Source organism: Sander lucioperca, chromosome 21 (genome assembly GCF_008315115.2).
Source record: "Sander lucioperca isolate FBNREF2018 chromosome 21, SLUC_FBN_1.2, whole genome shotgun sequence".
Lineage (NCBI taxonomy): Eukaryota > Metazoa > Chordata > Actinopteri > Perciformes > Percidae > Sander > Sander lucioperca.
Window position 1 is genome coordinate 17,864,595 of NC_050193.1, and position 19,011 is coordinate 17,883,605.

General features: G+C 44.8%; 1 protein-coding gene across 1 annotated transcript in view; it reads left to right on the forward strand.

Annotated features, from left to right (window-relative positions):
* The first annotated feature begins 406 nt into the window (after window positions 1-406).
* The window catches only part of LOC116063750, a 41,297-nt gene continuing 22,692 nt past the window's right edge, over window positions 407-19,011 (forward strand). Inside the window, exon 1 of the mRNA XM_035997054.1 lies at window positions 407-692. Coding sequence (XP_035852947.1) covers window positions 500-692 — 193 coding nt within the window. The 5' untranslated portion in view covers window positions 407-499. The remainder of the gene's footprint in view (window positions 693-19,011) is intronic.

Here is a 19,011-nt window from a genome sequence, read left to right on the forward strand (position 1 = left end):
TCCTTACATAGATTCTTACAAGGCTGAAAGCAAAAGTAAGTAGGGGAATAGACCGTTTCCACAAAAAGTACAAGTACTATCCGGTCCGACCGGAGGGATTTTTTTTCTGAAGACAGAAACTGAAATGTTAGCAATAGAACAAACCTATAATTTACCACTTATTAAATGAATTAAACCACAAAAATGTAAATTACAATTACATTGTCTTAGCTAAATACATTGGGTATATAAGTATAAGTATATATAAGTATAAGAGTACACAGTTAATAATTTCCTCACAGGATTAATAATGAACGAGGCCTGTTGGTGACCTCTCCTCAGATCGCTGCAGGAGCAGGCTACGTTAAGACAGCGCCGCCCATCACGCCCTAGAGGGGTCTTAACAAAGAGCTAGTGTTCGGTAGCATTATGTTGAGTGTTTTCCCCCAGAGTTTGTGTCAAAAACGTGTCTGTTTGACGGAGTTCGTGTAGAGAAAACAGTTTGTGTGATTGTGTGAAGATGTCTAAGGTCCAAATGCTGAGAGCGTCGGTGAAGCAGCGACTAACCGCGGCTGCTGAAGAGATATTTGGGCTGTTTGAAAGAACGATAGCAGAGTACGAGGAGGAACGGTGTCGGTCAAAAGAGGAGAACGAGCGACAACGGAAACTTCTGGACGCTGTTTTCACCCCTCAGCTTCGGTTACGCAGGACAGGTTTGTTCATTTATAAACACTCTTCTCTCCTCGCTGAGACGGAAACTGCGAGCATTTACTCAAGCACCCTGTGTCGGACATAGCTACAAAATATTTCGAGGGCAACTTATAAAAAAAATAAATGAGTCGTAAAGCAGTTTTTAAATGCGAAATGAGCTACAGTAGGCTAAATCACCGCCTTGTGTCTATATGGTTTAATAAAAAGCACAGGCCTACTGCTATTAGCAATGCCTTTATTTGTAACAGCTGAGTGTGTAGGCCCGGAAGAAATAAAGTGAATTGAATTGAATTAAAGTAAAATTAGTCTATGCTTAATGTAAGAATATTGGCCTATAGGCTGTTGAAATCTTAGGGTCTTTTTTAGTCATATTCTGAGACCGAAAAGATGACCCATCAGAAACTGTGACTGTAACTGCTTAATAAAGTTTGGGGTAGTCATCCCTTCACACTAATATGGACACGTTTTCTTATTTGGAGTCATCACAGTGGGGTCACATATTCTGACAACTTACCCAATATGCTGGTCCATTAAATATTTAGTTCTTTATTTTCTTTACAGTAGAATATGATTATTTAAGTTTTAAATGTAGGTCTAGTGTACACATGTAACTCGTGCATGCATGCACGAGTTACATTTGTAAAAACCTAAAACCTTTGCAGCCACAAAGAAATACATGTTTAGAAACATTTCAGAGTAAATGTACCTTAATATATTTTATTTACTTTCAGATAAACATATGTTACTAATATGGTCACCAGCGGTTTACTCTCTCTTTAGGAAGTAATATCAAACCGCTAATAATCATACAGCTTGCACCCGTGGATGTAATGTATTAATGTTTACGCCGTTTGGTAGACGCTCTTCTTCTTCGATGTGCAGCAGCACCCTCTGCGGTCACAGTTTGTAATGGGTCACAGCTTTATGTGCAACACCGGTCTATTTTGTTTGGGCTAAATGCGCCGCACTCCGGTCGAAAACTTTTTTTTTTTTGTTGGACGGTTTAAAGTATAAAGGATCTTAACTCCACAATGTGCCCGTTGCTGGCTAATAACACGAGATTTAAGCTGGTCAAACGATTATTTTAGCACCCTTGTCTACCAGAGAAGACTTGTTAGCTGTTAGTAAGCTAATGTTAGTTATGTATTAGCAAGCACTTGCAAACATAGTAGCTACTATAGCTTTCTGAGTTATCCACATTCCACAATAACACAAGTTGCATACTGTGTACAAAATGCAGCTTTAGCTTAACATATTTGCCTTTTGCCCCCCTTAATTTCTGACACTGCAAGTACTGTACTTAGGTACAACTTTGACGCAGATGCCGTTGCTTGAAACATTCAGATTAATAAAACAAAGTATAAGTCAACTAATAAATGATAAGGTGTTATTGTAATATGTTTGATTGTAACCAGTCCTGTTTGTAATATGAATGGACAGGATATCAAGGCGTAGTTGTGCCAGGGAGGGGTTGCGGTTTGGTGCGCCGGGGATGTTATCGCTGGTTTTTGCAGATGATGTGGTCATGATGGCATCATCGGCCTTCAGCACTCACTGGATCCGTTCGCATCTGAGTGTGAAGCGCCATCCAAACCCCAAAGGACCATAATCGATCAGCAGAATTGAATCAGAAAATGCAGCTACACTCTGTCTTTAGCTGCAGACTGTTGTACGCCCCCGTGTTGGAATCCTTTCACGTGAAAAACCGCCACACTTTAGACCCTTTAGCTTGAAGCATTTAAACCATGTTTAAGCAAGCTACTAGCTAACGGTAGGCACATGTTACCTGCTAACAAGGGAGCGTGTCTATGTTCCCCGGGTCCTATGTTCCCCTCTTTGTATGAGACTGGGGAACATACGACATTTTTCAAAAAAAGGGTCCTATGTTCCCCGGTCTGTTACTTTTTCCACCATTACTGCCAAATTCCATGGCTAACCCTAACCCTACCGTAAAGATTGATAGATTGCGGGGAACATAGGACCCTTTTCCAGAAAAAGGGTCCTATGCTCCCCTGTATGTATTGCTACAGGGGAACATAGGACACTTTTTGGGGAAAACGGGGAACATAGGACCTTTTTTCAAAAAAAGGGGAACATAGGACCCGGGGAACATAGGGATGATCCCATTAAATATTAAGTAGCGTCCTGTGGAGTAATGAATCTGTTGCCTGTAACGTCCGTTTCAGAGCATCAGAAGACAGTGCAGGCATTTAAGTGGCACCAAAACGAGGCTTGGAAATCTAGTATAACAACCGATGCCATATTGACATGACTTCGGATTTCAGTAAACAACTCTACTGACATGGCTGAGTGAACAGTTTGCAGCTGTTTGATGCTCAGTGATCTATTGACGTTCAATAAGACTAGTTTTTGAGCTGTGATGTGAATGAACAACAACAATTCTCTGTCTGTTTCCTGCAGATGTCCATCGGCTGTCGGCGAGTAAAGAAATTAAAGAGAAACAGGAGAGAGGGGGGCTTCAAGGGCTGGAGGGGGCTGACATCACCAAGTTCCCATTAAATTTACAACAAGATACCGAAGACCACGCTGGAGACTCTTCTGAACCTGAGACGGAGGTCAGCGGTGAGTGTAGGGAGACCGGAGAAGCTCAGTCGGGTCTAAACTCTAAAAAGGATGACGTTTCTGTCAGTGATTCAAGATGTAGTACTGGTGAGAAACAATTCAGCTGCTCTAAGTGTAGGAAAATATTTGGCTTCAAGTCACATCTGAAGAGACACATGAGCACCCACACAGTAGGGAAACCTTTGGAGGACTGTGAAGGACCAGAACCAGCCAGGAACTTAGAACCACATAGACATCCAGAACCTAAAGCTGAAGACAAGACTGGAGACTCTTCTGAACCTGAGACTGATGACAGTGAGGATCAGGAGGAGACCAGAGAAGTTCAGTCAGGTTTAAAGTCTTTGAAAAAGGATGACGTTCCTGTCAGTGATACCAGATGTAGTACTGGTGAGAAACAATCCAGCTGCTCTAAGTGTGGGAAAGGATTCAGCTGCATGAAATCTCTGAAGAGACACATGAGAACACACGCAGTAAAGAAAGCTTTCAGCTGCTCAGTTTGTAAGAAAGGTTTTACGCTGAAAAGCCATTTGCAGAGACACATGATAACCCACACAGGAGAGAAAGCTTTCAGCTGCTCAGTTTGTAAGAAATCTTTTGGATATAAAGCTACTTTACAGCAACACATGAGACGCCACACAGAAGAGAAAAGATTCAGCTGCAGTGTTTGTGACCAAAGATTCACTTGGCTTGATCAGCTCAGAAACCATCAGCGTGTCTGTTGTCAGTCCTCACAGCTTCATCAAAGACAAACTGAACAGATGGAAACAGAAGCTGATGGAGAGGACTGTGGAGGACCAGAACCAGCCAGGAACTTAGAACCACATAGACATCCAGAACCTAAAGCTGAAGACAAGACTGGAGACTCTTCAGAACCTGAGACTGATGACAGTGAGGATCAGGAGGAGACCAGAGAAGCTCAGTCAGGTTTAAAGTCTTTGAAAAAGGATGACGTTCCTGTCAGTGATACCAGATGTAGTACTGGTGAGAAACAATTCAGCTGCTCTAAGTGTACCAAAAGATATGGCAGCAAGAAATCTCTGACGAGACACATGAGAACACACTCGGTAGTGAAACATGTCCGTTGCTCAGTTTGTAAGAAAGGTTTTCTGCGGAAAAGCCATTTGCAGAGACACATGATAACCCACACAGGAGAGAAAGCTTTCAGCTGCTCAGTTTGTGAGAAATCGTTTGGATATAAAGCTAGTTTACAGCAACACATGACAACCCACACAGAAGAGAAAAGATTCAGCTGCTCAGTTTGTAAGAAATCTTTTGGATATAAAGCTACTTTACAGCAACACATGAGACGCCACACAGAAGAGAAAAGATTCACCTGCTCAGTTTGTAAGAAATCTTTTGCATGGAGTTGTAATTTAAAGAGGCACATGAGAACCCACAAAGGAAAGAAAAGATTCACAGCTTCATCAAAGACAAACTGAACAGATGGAAACAGAAGCTGATGGAGAGGACTGTGGAGGACCAGAACCAGCCAGGAACTCAGATCCAGATATAGATTTACATATAAATACTGAAGACCAGACTGGAGACTCTTCTGAACCTGAGACTAATAGACAGTGATGATTGAAAGGACACTTTGAATAACACGTATTACTGGCATTACCAGGCAGTCGCATGTCAGATATCAGAACTATGTTTTTGACAGCAGTACAACTACTGGTTCCAATGAAAGTTTCAGCGGTGATGAAACTCTGGATTAAGAGACATGAGAACACATTACAGAAAGCAGTCCTCTCTCCCCAAGACCCAAGCCAGTTTCCTTTTTTTTTAAAGATTTTTTTTTTTGGGCATTTTAGGCCTTTAATTCCACAGGACAGACGGAGACATGAAAGGGGGGAGAGAGGGGGAACGACATGCAGCAAAGGGCCGCAGGTCAGAGCCGAACCCGCAGCCGCTGCGTCGAGGCGTAAAGGCCAAAAAATTGTATGTGCGCCTGCTCCACCAACTGAGCTAACCCGGCCACCCAAGCCAGGTTCCTGTGTCTCGCTTGCTACCTGCTGGTTAAAAAAAGGGAAAGGGGTTAGCCCCGGAGATAGCAACAACTTCAGCTCAGGCACACTAACTTAAGGTGGGGTGGCTTTAAGGTGGACCAGCTATTAGCGACAAGCCTCTCCTCCAAGTTTTGCATCATATAAAAAAAGTGCCCCAAAACTAACTCTGCTAGATGCTAGTGTTTTTTTATGGTGGCCCTGTAACGTGTTTAGAGGAAACCAATAATGTGGTAAATCTATGACTTATGGGCTATGCCAAATGTTTAAATAAAGATGGTACCTTTTCAAATTTACAATCAAAAAATTGTTGCACATTTTAAAGTCTTTACATATTTTATTTTGATCTGTTTGGGACATATTTGCAACATAAAGTGAATATCCTTCCCTACATTAGCCTTTGGAGTCTTATCACATAGCACTGCAAACTGCTAGAAATGTGGGTGTTTTATTTTGATTCTGGCTATTGTAGAGTTTGTTAGTAAGGCTGCTCGATTATGGAAAAAAATCATAATCACGATTATTTTTGGTCAATATTGAAATCACGGTTATTTAACACGAATACTCACTGACCTTTGGAAAGATGTTGCAATTGAATTTAACAAACCAATGAATTAACAGTGGAAACACCTTGAACTGTGAAATTTCCCTTTAATACTTTATTTTTTTTTTTTTCTCATTCGGAACACAAGACAAAATAGGAGTTAACTTGGAAAATAATTTTCTCTCGATGACTGTATTTTTGTTATTGTTAGGAGCCAAAATGGTAATCGGGATTAAAAGTTTGAATTGCACAGCCCTAGTTGTCAGTCATGTTTTTATCAACCTACGTTCATTTCTAAAATCCGATCCTTCTTATCCACTGAGGATTTACACAGGGTTGTCCACGCTTTACTTTTTCTTGTTTTTATTTCTGCAATACTCTGTATATACGTAGGTATAACTCTCACCCTCATTCGCCTTCAATGACCTCAAAATGCTGCTGCTAGACTCATCACTGGTTCAAGACTCCTCGTTTAATATTGCATTGATTTTAGAATTGTATTGTTGACCTCCAAGGCTTTAAATAACCAGGCCCCTGATTATATTAAAGATATCCTACCCCTTTATGAGCCTGTGTGCAATGTTAGATCGCCTGACAGTGGCCTTCTGGTCGTTCGTGCTGTTGGGCCCCCAAACTCTGGAATGATTTACCTTTTGGGATTAGGTTGGCTAAATCTATCACTGCTTTTAAATCTCTTCTAAAAATATTCTTTTTAGATGTTGTGCATCACTTTGTATCATTGTTTAGAAAATGAAATGTATTACTATTTCCATCACTGCAGTACATCTGAGGGATGTAGCTAGTGTAAACAGCGGAAGTCTGCGTGAAAACCTCTGTCTTTTTGACAGGTTACAGCAACCTGGCCTTTTACACCCCAAAACATGAATGACTCCTGAAGAAAAATTAGTAATTCGCTGAGTCATTCAGCAGAAGCAACAATAGTCATAGTTCCATTATTTTATTGTGACTATAATTGCCACCGTTCATCACACCCCCAACCGGCACCTTCAGACACCGCCTACCAAGAGCCTGGGTCTGTCTGAGGTTTCTCCCTTAAAGGGAGTTTTCCTCACCATTGTCGCATTAAATGCTTGCTCTTGGGGGAATTACTGGAATTGTTGGGTCTTTGTAAATTATAGAGTGTGGTCTAGAACTACTCTATCTGTAAAGTGTCCTGAGATAACTCTTGTTATGATTTGATACTATAAATACAATTGAATTGAATAGATATTAAAGACTGTGCTGCTGATCTTGACTCGGGGTAGGACATGATAAGCCTAGGGCTTTTACCTATCCCTTACTGAACGGGTCGAGTGTTACGTTGACATTTTGTTTTTTGTCTATACATTTTATATCCAGTATTTCTTCTAATCATTCAGGTGTCTGAATGTCTGTGAGGCAATCAAGTTGGTCTGAACCATTTCTTTCAGGAAGATTTGATTAATTATTATTTGGGGCTGTTTTTACAGGAACATCTAAACGTGTCGTTCCTAACCACCATGACCACCAGTGACACTACTGATTTGGGCTCTAATTAGAGAAGCAATATAGGATTTTAAAACTTGTATTATTAAAAGTAATTTTAATCCTAGGAGTTATTCAAAAGGTCTTAAAAAGTCTTAAATTGAACTTGGGGACTCCTCTGGGTTTCCTGCTGATTATATCAGAGCTGAAACAGTGATAGTCATCAACTGACTAAATGAGTTATCGTTTCAGTTTTCAAGTAAAGATACAAAATATGATGCTTTCAGTTTCTCTAATATATGTATTCAATGCATGTCAAGTTCAGTTGTAGAATTTAAATAACCTTCCTGTATGTATAATAATGACATCTCTTTTTTTTTTTTTTATAATTTTAGGGACTCAAATTTTTTATGTTAACTCGGCATGATGCTGTACTGTACACATTTAAGGGGAACTTGTACTTTACTTGAGTCTTTTCTTTTCATGCCACTTTCTACTTCTACTCCACTACATTTCAGAGACAAATATTGTACTTTTTACTCCACTATGTTAATTTGACAGCTTTAGTTAATACTTCACAAATTAAGATGTTTGCACACAAAACACATTTTACACAGTTTATAAAATACCTTGTTTTATTGTTTTGTTTTGTTGATTAGACCATTAAACACAGAACTGTTTTGATCGTGTTCAGTTTTTTTACATGAGTTTTTTTTCCTGCATTGAGTACTTTTACTTTTAATACTTTTAAGTACATTTCCTGATGCTACTTACATACTTTACATACTTACAGTAACATTTTCAATTCAGGACTTTTAATTGTAACAGAGTATTATTACAGTGTGGTATTAGTACTTTTACTTAAGTAAAGGACTTGAATACTTCTTCCACCACTGCTATTCAGCAGGGAAACATAACTTACAGTGCTGAGTGACTGATCCTCTGTTTTTTTAACCTCTTACTGTATTGAAAGCATGTTAGTCATTAGGGTAAATTATTAATTATGTCTAAAACACACTTTTAGATTTGTGAAAGCTTTATTGTCTTTATAAGAATAAAGGGAGATTTCACAGTTTTTTTCACATGTAGACCATATTAGACCAGGTTCAGATCCAAAACCACTAGGCCTACACCTAGACTTGTCAAATCTGGACTAAATTATCCTAGAGAGGCTAAAGATTCTTAAAAACAGTTTCAGATTTGTGAACACTTTATTCTATTTGTGAAAATGCAAAAAAAAAAAAAGGAGATTTCCCTATTCTTTTTCATATGTTGACCACATAAGACCAGGTTCAGATCCAAAACCACTATACCTAGACTTGTCAAATCTGGATTTAATTATCCCAGAGAGATTAGAGAAGATTCTTTAAAACTGTAGAATGTCTGGAATGCCTGGGAATGGCCTCGCTCTCTCCTGTTGTCTGGCATGTGTAAGATAAGACAGTTGCAGTGCACCCAGTATAATATATAATAGTGACAGGGAACCTTGAGGCCAGGGGAGGAGGAGAGAACAGGAGTGATCCCAGGGCTTGCTTCAAAACACAGTTTCAGATTTGTGAAAGCTTTCTTCTATTTGTGAAAATGCAATAAAGGAAGATTTCACTTGTTTTTTTCATATGTAGACCACATTGGACCAGGTCCACATCCAAAACCACTGTACCTAGACTTTTCAAATCTGGACTAAATTATAAATAGTGGTTTGGGATCTGGTCCAATGTGGTCTACATATGCCCAGAAGTTTTCCTTGGATTAGGGTGGCACCTAAATCATGGTTGCAGCTGTCGCCATGGCCCTGCTCCGCACCCTGCTATGCCCTGCTATACCCTGCTGCACTCTACAGTGCCCTGCTACGCCCTGCAGTGCCCTGCTACGTCCTGCTATGTCCAGCTACGCCCTGCAGTGCCCTGCTACGCCCTGCAGTGCCCTGCTACGTTCTGCTATGCCCTGCAGTGCCCTGCTATGTCCAGCTACGTCCTGCTATGCCCTGCAGTGCCCTGCTATGTCCAGCTACGTGCTGCTATGCCCTGCAGTGACCTGCTATGTCCAGCTACATTCTGCTACGCCCTGCAGTGCCCTGCTACGTTCTGCTATGCCCTGCAGTGCCCTGCTACACCCGGTAACGCCCTGCAGTGCCCTGCTACGCCATGAACTACTACAACTACTACTTCTAGTCATAGTTCCATTATTTTATTGTGACTATAATTGCCACCGTTCATCACACCCCCAATCAGCACCTTCAGACACCGCCTACCAAGAGCCTGGGTCTGTCTGAGGTTTCTCCCTTAAAGGGAGTTTTCCTCACCACTGTCGCATTAAATGCTTGCTCTTGGGGGAATTACTGGAATTGTTGGGTCTTTGTAAATTATAGAGTGTGGTCTACACCTACTCTATCTGTAAAGTGTCCTGAGATAACTCTTGTTATGATTTGATAATATAAATAAAATTGAATGGAATATGAAAAGAAAAACTGTGCAATCCCCCTTCATTGCATTTTAACAAATAGAATAAAGCTTTGACAAATCTGAAACTGTGTTTGTAAGAATCTTTAGCCTCTCTGGGATAAATTAGTCCAGATTTGACAAGTCTAGGTGTAAGCCTAGTGGTTTTGGATCTGGACCTGGTCTACATTGGAGGAAAAAACGGTGAAATTTCCCTTTATTGCGTTCTCATAAAAACAAAGCTTTCACAAATCTAAAAGTGTGTTTTAGACATAGGCCTATTAATAATTTACCTTAATGACTAACACACTTTAAATACAGTAAGAGGTTCAAAAAACGGAGGATCAGTCACTGACCAATGTAGCCTAAGTTATGTTTCCTTGCTGAATCGGAAGCTTAATTTTACTGTCTATGATCGGAAGCCAACTTCAGTGTCGTCATTAAATCCAGAGCCATGTCTTTTGCTGCGTTCATGCCACCTGGGAATATCAGGGACCGCCCCCGTGATTACGTTGTTTTTCCGACTGTCAGCGTTCACATGGTCGGGATGCGTGTTCTTCTTCTTCTGTTATATTGCCGTTTGGCATAACAACTTGTTGCATGACTGCCACCAACTGTTGGCTGGAGCCTAGAGCATCAGGTGTGTGAAAACATGGACACAAATTCTATTTGTGAAAATGCAAAAAAAAAAAAAAAAAGGGAGATTTCCCTATTCTTTTTCATATGTTGACCACATAAGACCAGGTTCAGATCCAAAACCACTATACCTAGACTTGTCAAATCTGGATTTAATTATCCCAGAGAGATTAGAGAAGATTCTTTAAAACTGTAGAATGTCTGGAATGCCTGGGAATGGCCTCGCTCTCTCCTCTTGTCTGGCATGTGTAAGATAAGACAGTTGCAGTGCACCCAGTATAATATCTAATAGTGACAGGCAACCTTGAGGCCAGGGGAGGAGGAGAGAACAGGAGTGATCCCAGGGCTTGCTTCAAAACACAGTTTCAGATTTGTGAAAGCTTTCTTCTATTTGTGAAAATGCAATAAAGGAAGATTTCACTTGTTTTTTTCATATGTAGACCACATTGTACCAGGTCCACATCCAAAACCACTGTACCTAGACTTTTCAAATCTGGACTAAATTATAAATAGTGGTTTGGGATCTGGACCTGGTCCAATGTGGTCTACATATGCCCAGAAGTTTTCCTTGGATTAGGGTGGCACCTAAATCATGGTTGCAGCTGTCGCCATGGCCCTGCTCCGCACCCTGCTATGCCCTGCTATACCCTGCTGCACTCTACAGTGCCCTGCTACGCCCTGCAGTGCCCTGCTACGTCCTGCTATGCCCTGCAATGCCCTGCTACGTCCTGTTACGCCCTGCAGTGCCCTGCCACGTCCAGCTACGTCCTGTTACGCCCTGCAGTGCCCTGCTACGTCCAGCTACGTCCTGCTACGCCCTGCAGTGCCCTGCTACGTCCAGCTACGTCCTGTTACGCCCTGCAGTGCCCTTCTACGTCCAGCTATGTCCAGCTACATTCTGCAGTGCCCTGCTACGTCCAGCTATGTCCAGCTACATTCTGCTACGCCCTGCAGTGCCCTGCTATGTTCTGCTATGCCCTGCAGTGCCCTGCTATGTCCAGCTACGTCCTGCTATGCCCTGCAGTGCCCTGCTATGTCCAGCTACGTGCTGCTATGCCCTGCAGTGCCCTGCTATGTCCAGCTACATTCTGCTACGCCCTGCAGTGCCCTGCTACGTTCTGCTATGCCCTGCAGTGCCCTGCTACACCCGGTAACGCCCTGCAGTGCCCTGCTACGCCATGAACTACTACAACTACTACTTCTAGTCATAGTTCCATTATTTCATTGTGACTATAATTGCCACCGTTCATCACACCCCCAACCAGCACCTTCAGACACCGCCTACCAAGAGCCTGGGTCTGTCTGAGGTTTCTCCCTTAAAGGGAGTTTTCCTCACCACTGTCGCATTAAATGCTTGCTCTTGGGGGAATTACTGGAATTGTTGGGTCTTTGTAAATTATAGAGTGTGGTCTAGACCTACTCTATCTGTAAAGTGTCCTGAGATAACTCTTGTTATGATTTGATAATATAAATAAAATTGAATGGAATCTCCTGGAACCATCACCTTATCGTGGTGGAGAGGTTTGTGTGTCCCTATGAACCTGAGGGCTGTGTTGTCTGGAGCTTTGTGCTCCTGGTAGGGTCTCCCAAGGCAAAGTGGTCTCAGGGGAGGGGCCAGACAAAGAATGGTTCAAAAACCCTATGAAAAAACGAGGTAGAGATGGAGTGACCCTGCCCGGAGGAAGCCCGGGGCCCCCGTCTGGAGCCAGGCCCAGATGGAGCCAGGCCCAGATGGAGGGCCCGTCAGCGAGCGCCTGGTGGCCGGGTTTGCCACGGAGCCCGGCCGGGCACAGCCCGAAAAAGCTACGTGGCACCTCTCTCTCCAACCCATGGGCCCACCACCTGTGGGAGGAACCGCTGGGGTCGGGTGCGCTGCCACATGGGTGGCGGTGAAGGTCAGGGGCCTCGACGGACCAGACCCGGGCAGCAGACGCTGGCTCTGGGGACGTGGAACGTCACCTCTCTGTGGGGGAAGGAGCCGGAACTTGTGCGGGAGGTGGAGCGCTACCAGTTGGATCTGGTGGGGCTTACCTCTACGCACAGTCTCGGTTCTGGAACCATACTCCTGGATAGGGGTTGGACTCTTTTCTTCTCCGGAGTTGCCCAGGGTGTGAGGCGCCGGGCGGGTGTGGGGATACTCACAAGCCCCCGGCTGAGCGCCGCTATGTTGGAGTTTACCCCGGTGGACAAGAGGGTCGCCTCCCTACGCCTGCGGGTTGTGGGGGGGAAAACTCTGACTGTTGTTTGTGCGTATGCACCAAACAAGAGCTCGGAGTATTCGGCCTTCTTGGAGACCTTGAATGGAGTCCTGTATGGGGCTCCAGTGGGGGACTCCATAGTTCTGCTGGGGGACTTCAACGCGCACGTGGGAAACGATGGAGACACATGGAGAGGCGTGATTGGGAGGAACGGCCTCCCTGATCTAAACCAGAGTGGTTGTTTGTTGTTGGACTTCTGTGCTAGTCATGGTTTGTCTATAACGAACACCATGTTCAAACATAGGGATGCTCATAAGTGTACTTGGTACCAGAGCACCCTAGGCCAAAGGTCAATGATCGATTTTATAATCGTTTCATCTGATCTGAGGCCGTATGTTTTGGACACTCGGGTGAAGAGAGGGGCAGAGCTGTCAACTGATCACCATCTGGTGGTGAGTTGGGTCAGAGGGTGTGGGAAGACTCTGGACAGACCTGGTAAGCCCAAACGGGTAGCCCGGGTAAATTGGGAACGTCTGGAGGAGGCCCCTGTCCGACAGACTTTCAACTCACACCTCCGGCGTAGCTTTTCGTGCATCCCTGTGGAGGCTGGGGGCATTGAACCCGAGTGGACAATGTTCAAAGTTTCCATTGCTGAAGCTGCGGCGGGGAGCTGTGGTCTTAGGGTCTTAGGTGCCTCAAGGGGCGGTAACCCACGAACACCGTGGTGGACACCGGTGGTCAGGGAAGCCGTCCGACTGAAGAAGGAGTCTTTCCGGGATATGTTATCCCAGAGGACTCCGGAGGCAGTTGCAAGGTACCGAAGGGCCCGAAGGGCTGCAGCCTCTGCCGTGAAAGAGGCAAAGCAGCGGGTGTGGGAGAAGTTTGGAGAAGACATGGAGAAGGACTTTCGGTCGGCACCAAGGTGCTTCTGGAAAACCGTTCGCCACCTCAGGAGGGGGAAGCGGGGTACCATCCAAGCTGTGTACAGTAAGGATGGGATGCTGTTGACCTCAACTGAGGAGGTAATAGGGCGGTGGAAGGAGCACTTTGAGGAACTCCTAAATCCGACTAATACGCCCTCTATGGTAGAGGCAGAGCTGGAGGATGATGGGGGATTGTCGTCAATTTCCCTGGTGGAAGTTGCTGAGGTAGTTAAACAACTCCACAGTGGCAAAGCCCCAGGGATTGATGAGATCCGTCCAGAAATGCTTAAAGCTCTGGGTGTGGAGGGGTTGTCTTGGTTGACACGCCTCTTCAACATTGCGTGGAAGTCGGGGACGGTGCCTAAGGAGTGGCAGACCGGGGTGGTGGTTCCCCTTTTCAAAAAGGGGGACCAGAGGGTGTGTGCCAATTACAGGGGTATCACACTTCTCAGCCTCCCCGGTAAAGTCTACTCCAAGGTGCTGGAAAGGAGGGTTCGGTCGATAGTCGAACCTCAGGTTGAAGAGGAACAATGCGGATTCCGTCCTGGTCGTGGAACAACGGACCAGATCTTTACTCTCGCAAGGATCCTGGAGGGAGCCTGGGAGTATGCCCAACCGGTCTACATGTGCTTTGTGGATTTGGAGAAGGCGTATGACCGGGTCCCCCGGGAGATACTGTGGGAGGTGCTGAGGGAGTATGGGGTGAGGGGGTCCCTTCTCAGGGCCATCCAATCTCTGTACGACCAAAGCGAGAGCTGTGTCCGGGTTCTCGGCAGAAAGTCGGACTCGTTTCAGGTGAGAGTTGGCCTCCGCCAGGGCTGCGCTTTGTCACCAATCCTGTTTGTAGTATTTATGGACAGGATATCGAGGCGTAGTCGGGGTGGAGAGGGGTTGCAGTTTGGTGAGCTGGGGATCTCATTGCTGCTTTTTGCGGATGATGTGGTCCTGATGGCATCGTCGGCCTGTGACCTTCAGCACTCAGTGGATCGGTTCGCAGCCGAGTGTGAAGCAGCTGGGATGAGGATCAACACCTCTAAATCTGAGGCCATGGTTCTCAGCAGGAAACCGATGGAGTGCCTTCTCCAGGTAGGGAATGAGTCTTTACCCCAAGTGAAGGAGTTCAAGTACCTTGGGGTATTGTTCGCGAGTGAGGGGACAATGGAGCAGGAGATTGGTCGGAGAATCGGCGCAGCGGGTGCAGTATTACACTCAATTTATCGCACCGTTGTGACGAAAAGAGAGCTGAGCCAGAAGGCAAAGCTCTCAATCTACCGGTCAGTTTTCGTTCCTACCCTCACCTATGGTCATGAAGGCTGGGTCATGACCGAAAGAACGAGATCCAGGGTACAAGCGGCCGAAATTGGTTTCCTCAGGAGGGTGGCTGGCGTCTCCCTTAGAGATAGGGTGAGAAGCTCAGTCATCCGTGAGGAGCTCGGAGTAGAGCCTCTGCTCCTTCGCGTCGAAAGGAGCCAGTTGAGGTGGTTCGGGTATCTGGTAAGGATGCCCCCTGGGCGCCTCCCTAGGGAGGTGTTCCAGGCACGTCCAGCTGGGAGGAGGCCTCGGGGAAGACCCAGGACTAGGTGGAGGGATTATATCTCCAACCTGGCCTGGGAACGCCTCGGGATCCCCCAGTCGGAGCTGGTTAATGTGGCTCGGGAAAGGGAAGTTTGGGGTCCCCTGCTGGAGCTGCTACCCCCGCGACCCGTTACCGGATAAGCGGAAGAAGATGGATGGATGAATGGAATATAAAAAGAAAAACTGTGCAATCCCCTTTCATTGCATTTTTACAAATAGAATAAAACTTTGACAAATCTGAAACTGTGTTTGTAAGAATCTTTAGCCTCTCTGGGATAAATTAGTCCAGATTTGACAAGTCTAGGTGTAAGCCTAGTGGTTTTGGATCTGGACCTGGTCTAATATGGTCTACATTGGAGGAAAAAACGGTGAAATTTCCCTTTATTGCGTTCTCATAAAAACAAAGCTTTCACAAATCTAAAAGTGTGTTTTAGACATAGGCCTATTAATAATTTACCTTAATGACTAACACACTTTAAATACAGTAAGAGGTTCAAAAAACGGAGGATCAGTCACTGACCAATGTAGCCTAAGTTATGTTTCCTTGCTGAATCGGAAGCTTAATTTTACTGTCTATGATCGGAAGCTAACTTCAGTGTCGTCATTAAATCCAGAGCCATGTCTTTTGCTGCGTTCATGCCACCTGGGAATATCAGGGACCGCCCCCGTGATTACGTTGTTTTTCCGACTGCCAGCGTTCACATGGTCGGGATGCGTGTTCTTCTTCTGTTATATTGCCGTTTGGCATAACAACTTGTTGCATGACTGCCACCAACTGTTGGCCGGAGCCTAGAGCATCAGGTGTGTGAAAACATGGACACAAATTCTATTTGTGAAAATGCAAAAAAAAAAAAAAAGGGAGATTTCCCTATTCTTTTTCATATGTTGACCACATAAGACCAGGTTCAGATCCAAAACCACTATACCTAGACTTGTCAAATCTGGATTTAATTATCCCAGAGAGTTTAGAGAAGATTCTTTAAAACTGTAGAATGTCTGGAATGCCTGGGAATGACCTCGCTCTCTCCTCTTGTCTGGCATGTGTAAGATAAGACAGTTGCAGTGCACCCAGTATAATATATAATAGTGACAGGGAACCTTGAGGCCAGGGGAGGAGGAGAGAACAGGAGTGATCCCAGGGCTTGCTTCAAAACACAGTTTCAGATTTGTGAAAGCTTTCTTCTATTTGTGAAAATGCAATAAAGGAAGATTTCACTTGTTTTTTTCATATGTAGACCACATTGGACCAGGTCCACATCCAAAACCACTGTACCTAGACTTTTCAAATCTGGACTAAATTATAAATAGTGGTTTGGGATCTGGACCTGGTCCAATGTGGTCTACATATGCCCAGAAGTTTTCCTTGGATTAGGGTGGCACCTAAATCATGGTTGCAGCTGTCGCTGTGGCCCTGCTCCGCACCCTGCTATGCCCTGCTATACCCTGCTACGCTCTACAGTGCCCTGCTACGCCCTGCAGTGCCCTGCTACGTCCTGCTATGCCCTGCTATACCCTGCTACACTCTACAGTGCCCTGCTACGTCCTGCAATGCCCTGCTACGTCCAGCTACGTCCTGCAGTGCCCTGCCATGTCCAGCTACGTCCTGTTACGCCCTGCAGTGCCCTGCTACGTCCTGCTACGCCCTGCAGTGCCCTGCTACGTCCAGCTACGTCCTGTTATGCCCTGCAGTGCCCTGCTACATCCAGCTATGTCCAGCTACATTCTGCAGTGCCCTGCAGTGCCCTGCTACGTCCAGCTATGTCCAGCTACATTCTGCTACGCCCTGCAGTGCCCTGCTATGTCCAGCTACGTCCTGCTATGCCCTGCAGTGCCCTGCTACGTTCTGCTATGCCCTGCAGTGCCCTGCTACGTCCTGTTACGCCCTGCAGTGCCCTGCTACGTCCAGCTATGTCCAGCTACATTCGGCTACGCCCTGCAGTGCCCTGCTACGTCCAGCTATGTCCAGCTAAATTCTGCTACGCCCTGCAGTGCCCTGCTATGTCCAGCTACGTCCTGCTATGCCCTGCAGTGCCCTGCTACGTTCTGCTATGCCCTGCAGTGCCCTGCTACACCCTGTAACGCCCTGCAGTGCCCTGCTACGCCATGAACTACTACAACTACTACTTCTAGTCATAGTTCCATTATCTTTATTGTGACTATAATTGCCACCGTTCATCACACCCCCAACCGGCACCTTCAGACACCGCCTACCAAGAGCCTGGGTCTGTCTGAGGTTTCTCCCTTAAAGGGAGTTTTCCTCACCACTGTCGCATTAAATGCTTGCTCTTGGGGGAATTACTGGAATTGTTGGGTCTTTGTAAATTATAGAGTGTGGTCTAGACCTACTCTGTCTGTAAAGTGTCCTGAGATAACTCTTGTTATGATTTGATAATATAAATAAAATTGAATGGAATATAAAAAGAAAAACTGTGCAATCCCCCTTCATTGCATTTTTACAAATAGAATAAAGCTTTGACAAATCTGAAACTGTGTTTGTAAGAATCTTTAGCCTCTCTGGGATAAATTAGTCCAGATTTGACAAGTCTAGGTGTAAGCCTAGTGGTTTTGGATCTGGACCTGGTCTAATATGGTCTACATTGGAGGAAAAAACGGTGAAATTTCCCTTTATTGCGTTCTCATAAAAACAAAGCTTTCACAAATCTAAAAGTGTGTTTTAGACATAGGCCTTTTAATAATTTACCTTAATGACTAACACACTTTAAATACAGTAAGAGGTTCAAAAAACGGAGGATCAGTCACTGACCAATGTAGCCTAAGTTATGTTTCCTTGCTGAATCGGAAGCTTAATTTTACTGTCTATGATCGGAAGCCAACTTCAGTGTCGTCATTAAATCCAGAGCCATGTCTTTCTCTATCACTCTGATTAAATCCATAGGCTACTCACTTTTTTAATACCTCAGCCTGGTACAACGCCCTCACCATCAAACACAAAACAAAACGATTTAAACGATTAATAAATCAGGCCAGCAAGATAATTGGCTCCACCCAAACAGAACTTTACACCCGTCCAGTACATTGAAAAGCTACTATAATCATTGTTTAAAGTCATGATATTACACACTCCGGTACAGCAGGTGGCGGCTGAAGAAGGAGAAGGTTAACTCACCATCAGCGGAACCGGATGCTACTCTTTGAGCAGTGAGGCGCGTAACGTGAGCTAGGTAGAAACAGCCCGGTTTGTTGTGTTTTCTGTTTCTATAATCCCAACAGTAACGTTACTGATCCATCAGAGCCTCTGTATGTCTGGAAATCCGGATGACTTTGCGCTGTTTTTTCCCCCCGAATGTTTTACCTCGGAATCATCTAGCTATTAAAGTTAGCTCTGCATGCTAAGTGACTGTTTGGTTGGAGAGGTGTTTTGACCGAGTTTGTGTGATTGTGTGAAGATGTCTAAGGTCCAAATGCTGAGAGCGTTGGTGAAGCAGCGACTAACCGCGGCTGCTGAAGAGATATTTGGGCTGTTTGAAAGAACGATAGCAGAGTACGAGGAGGAACGGTGTCGGTCAAAAGAGGAGAACGAGCGACAACGGAAACTTCTGGACGCTGGTGTGTTCATTTATAAACTCTCCTGCCTTAGATGGAAACAAACTGAGCGCATTTACTAAAACTAAAGTAGTCACTGTAACTTTACTCAGATTCAGCTTTGAGGTCATTCTACTTACGGGATCGTGTCTATGTTCCCCGGGTCCTATGTTCCCTGTTTGTATGAGACGGGGGAACATAAAAAAGGGTCCTATGTTCCCCGGTCTGTTACTTTTTCCACCATTACTGCCAAATTCCATGGCAAATAGGCCTATGTAGGCCTACGGGCCGTCCTAACCCTAACTTGGGGAACATAGGACCCGGGGAACATGGGGATGACCCCCTACTAACTGAACGTTAGCTACATTTGCCTGCCAGCTTTAGGCTATTTTACACATTCAGATTTATACA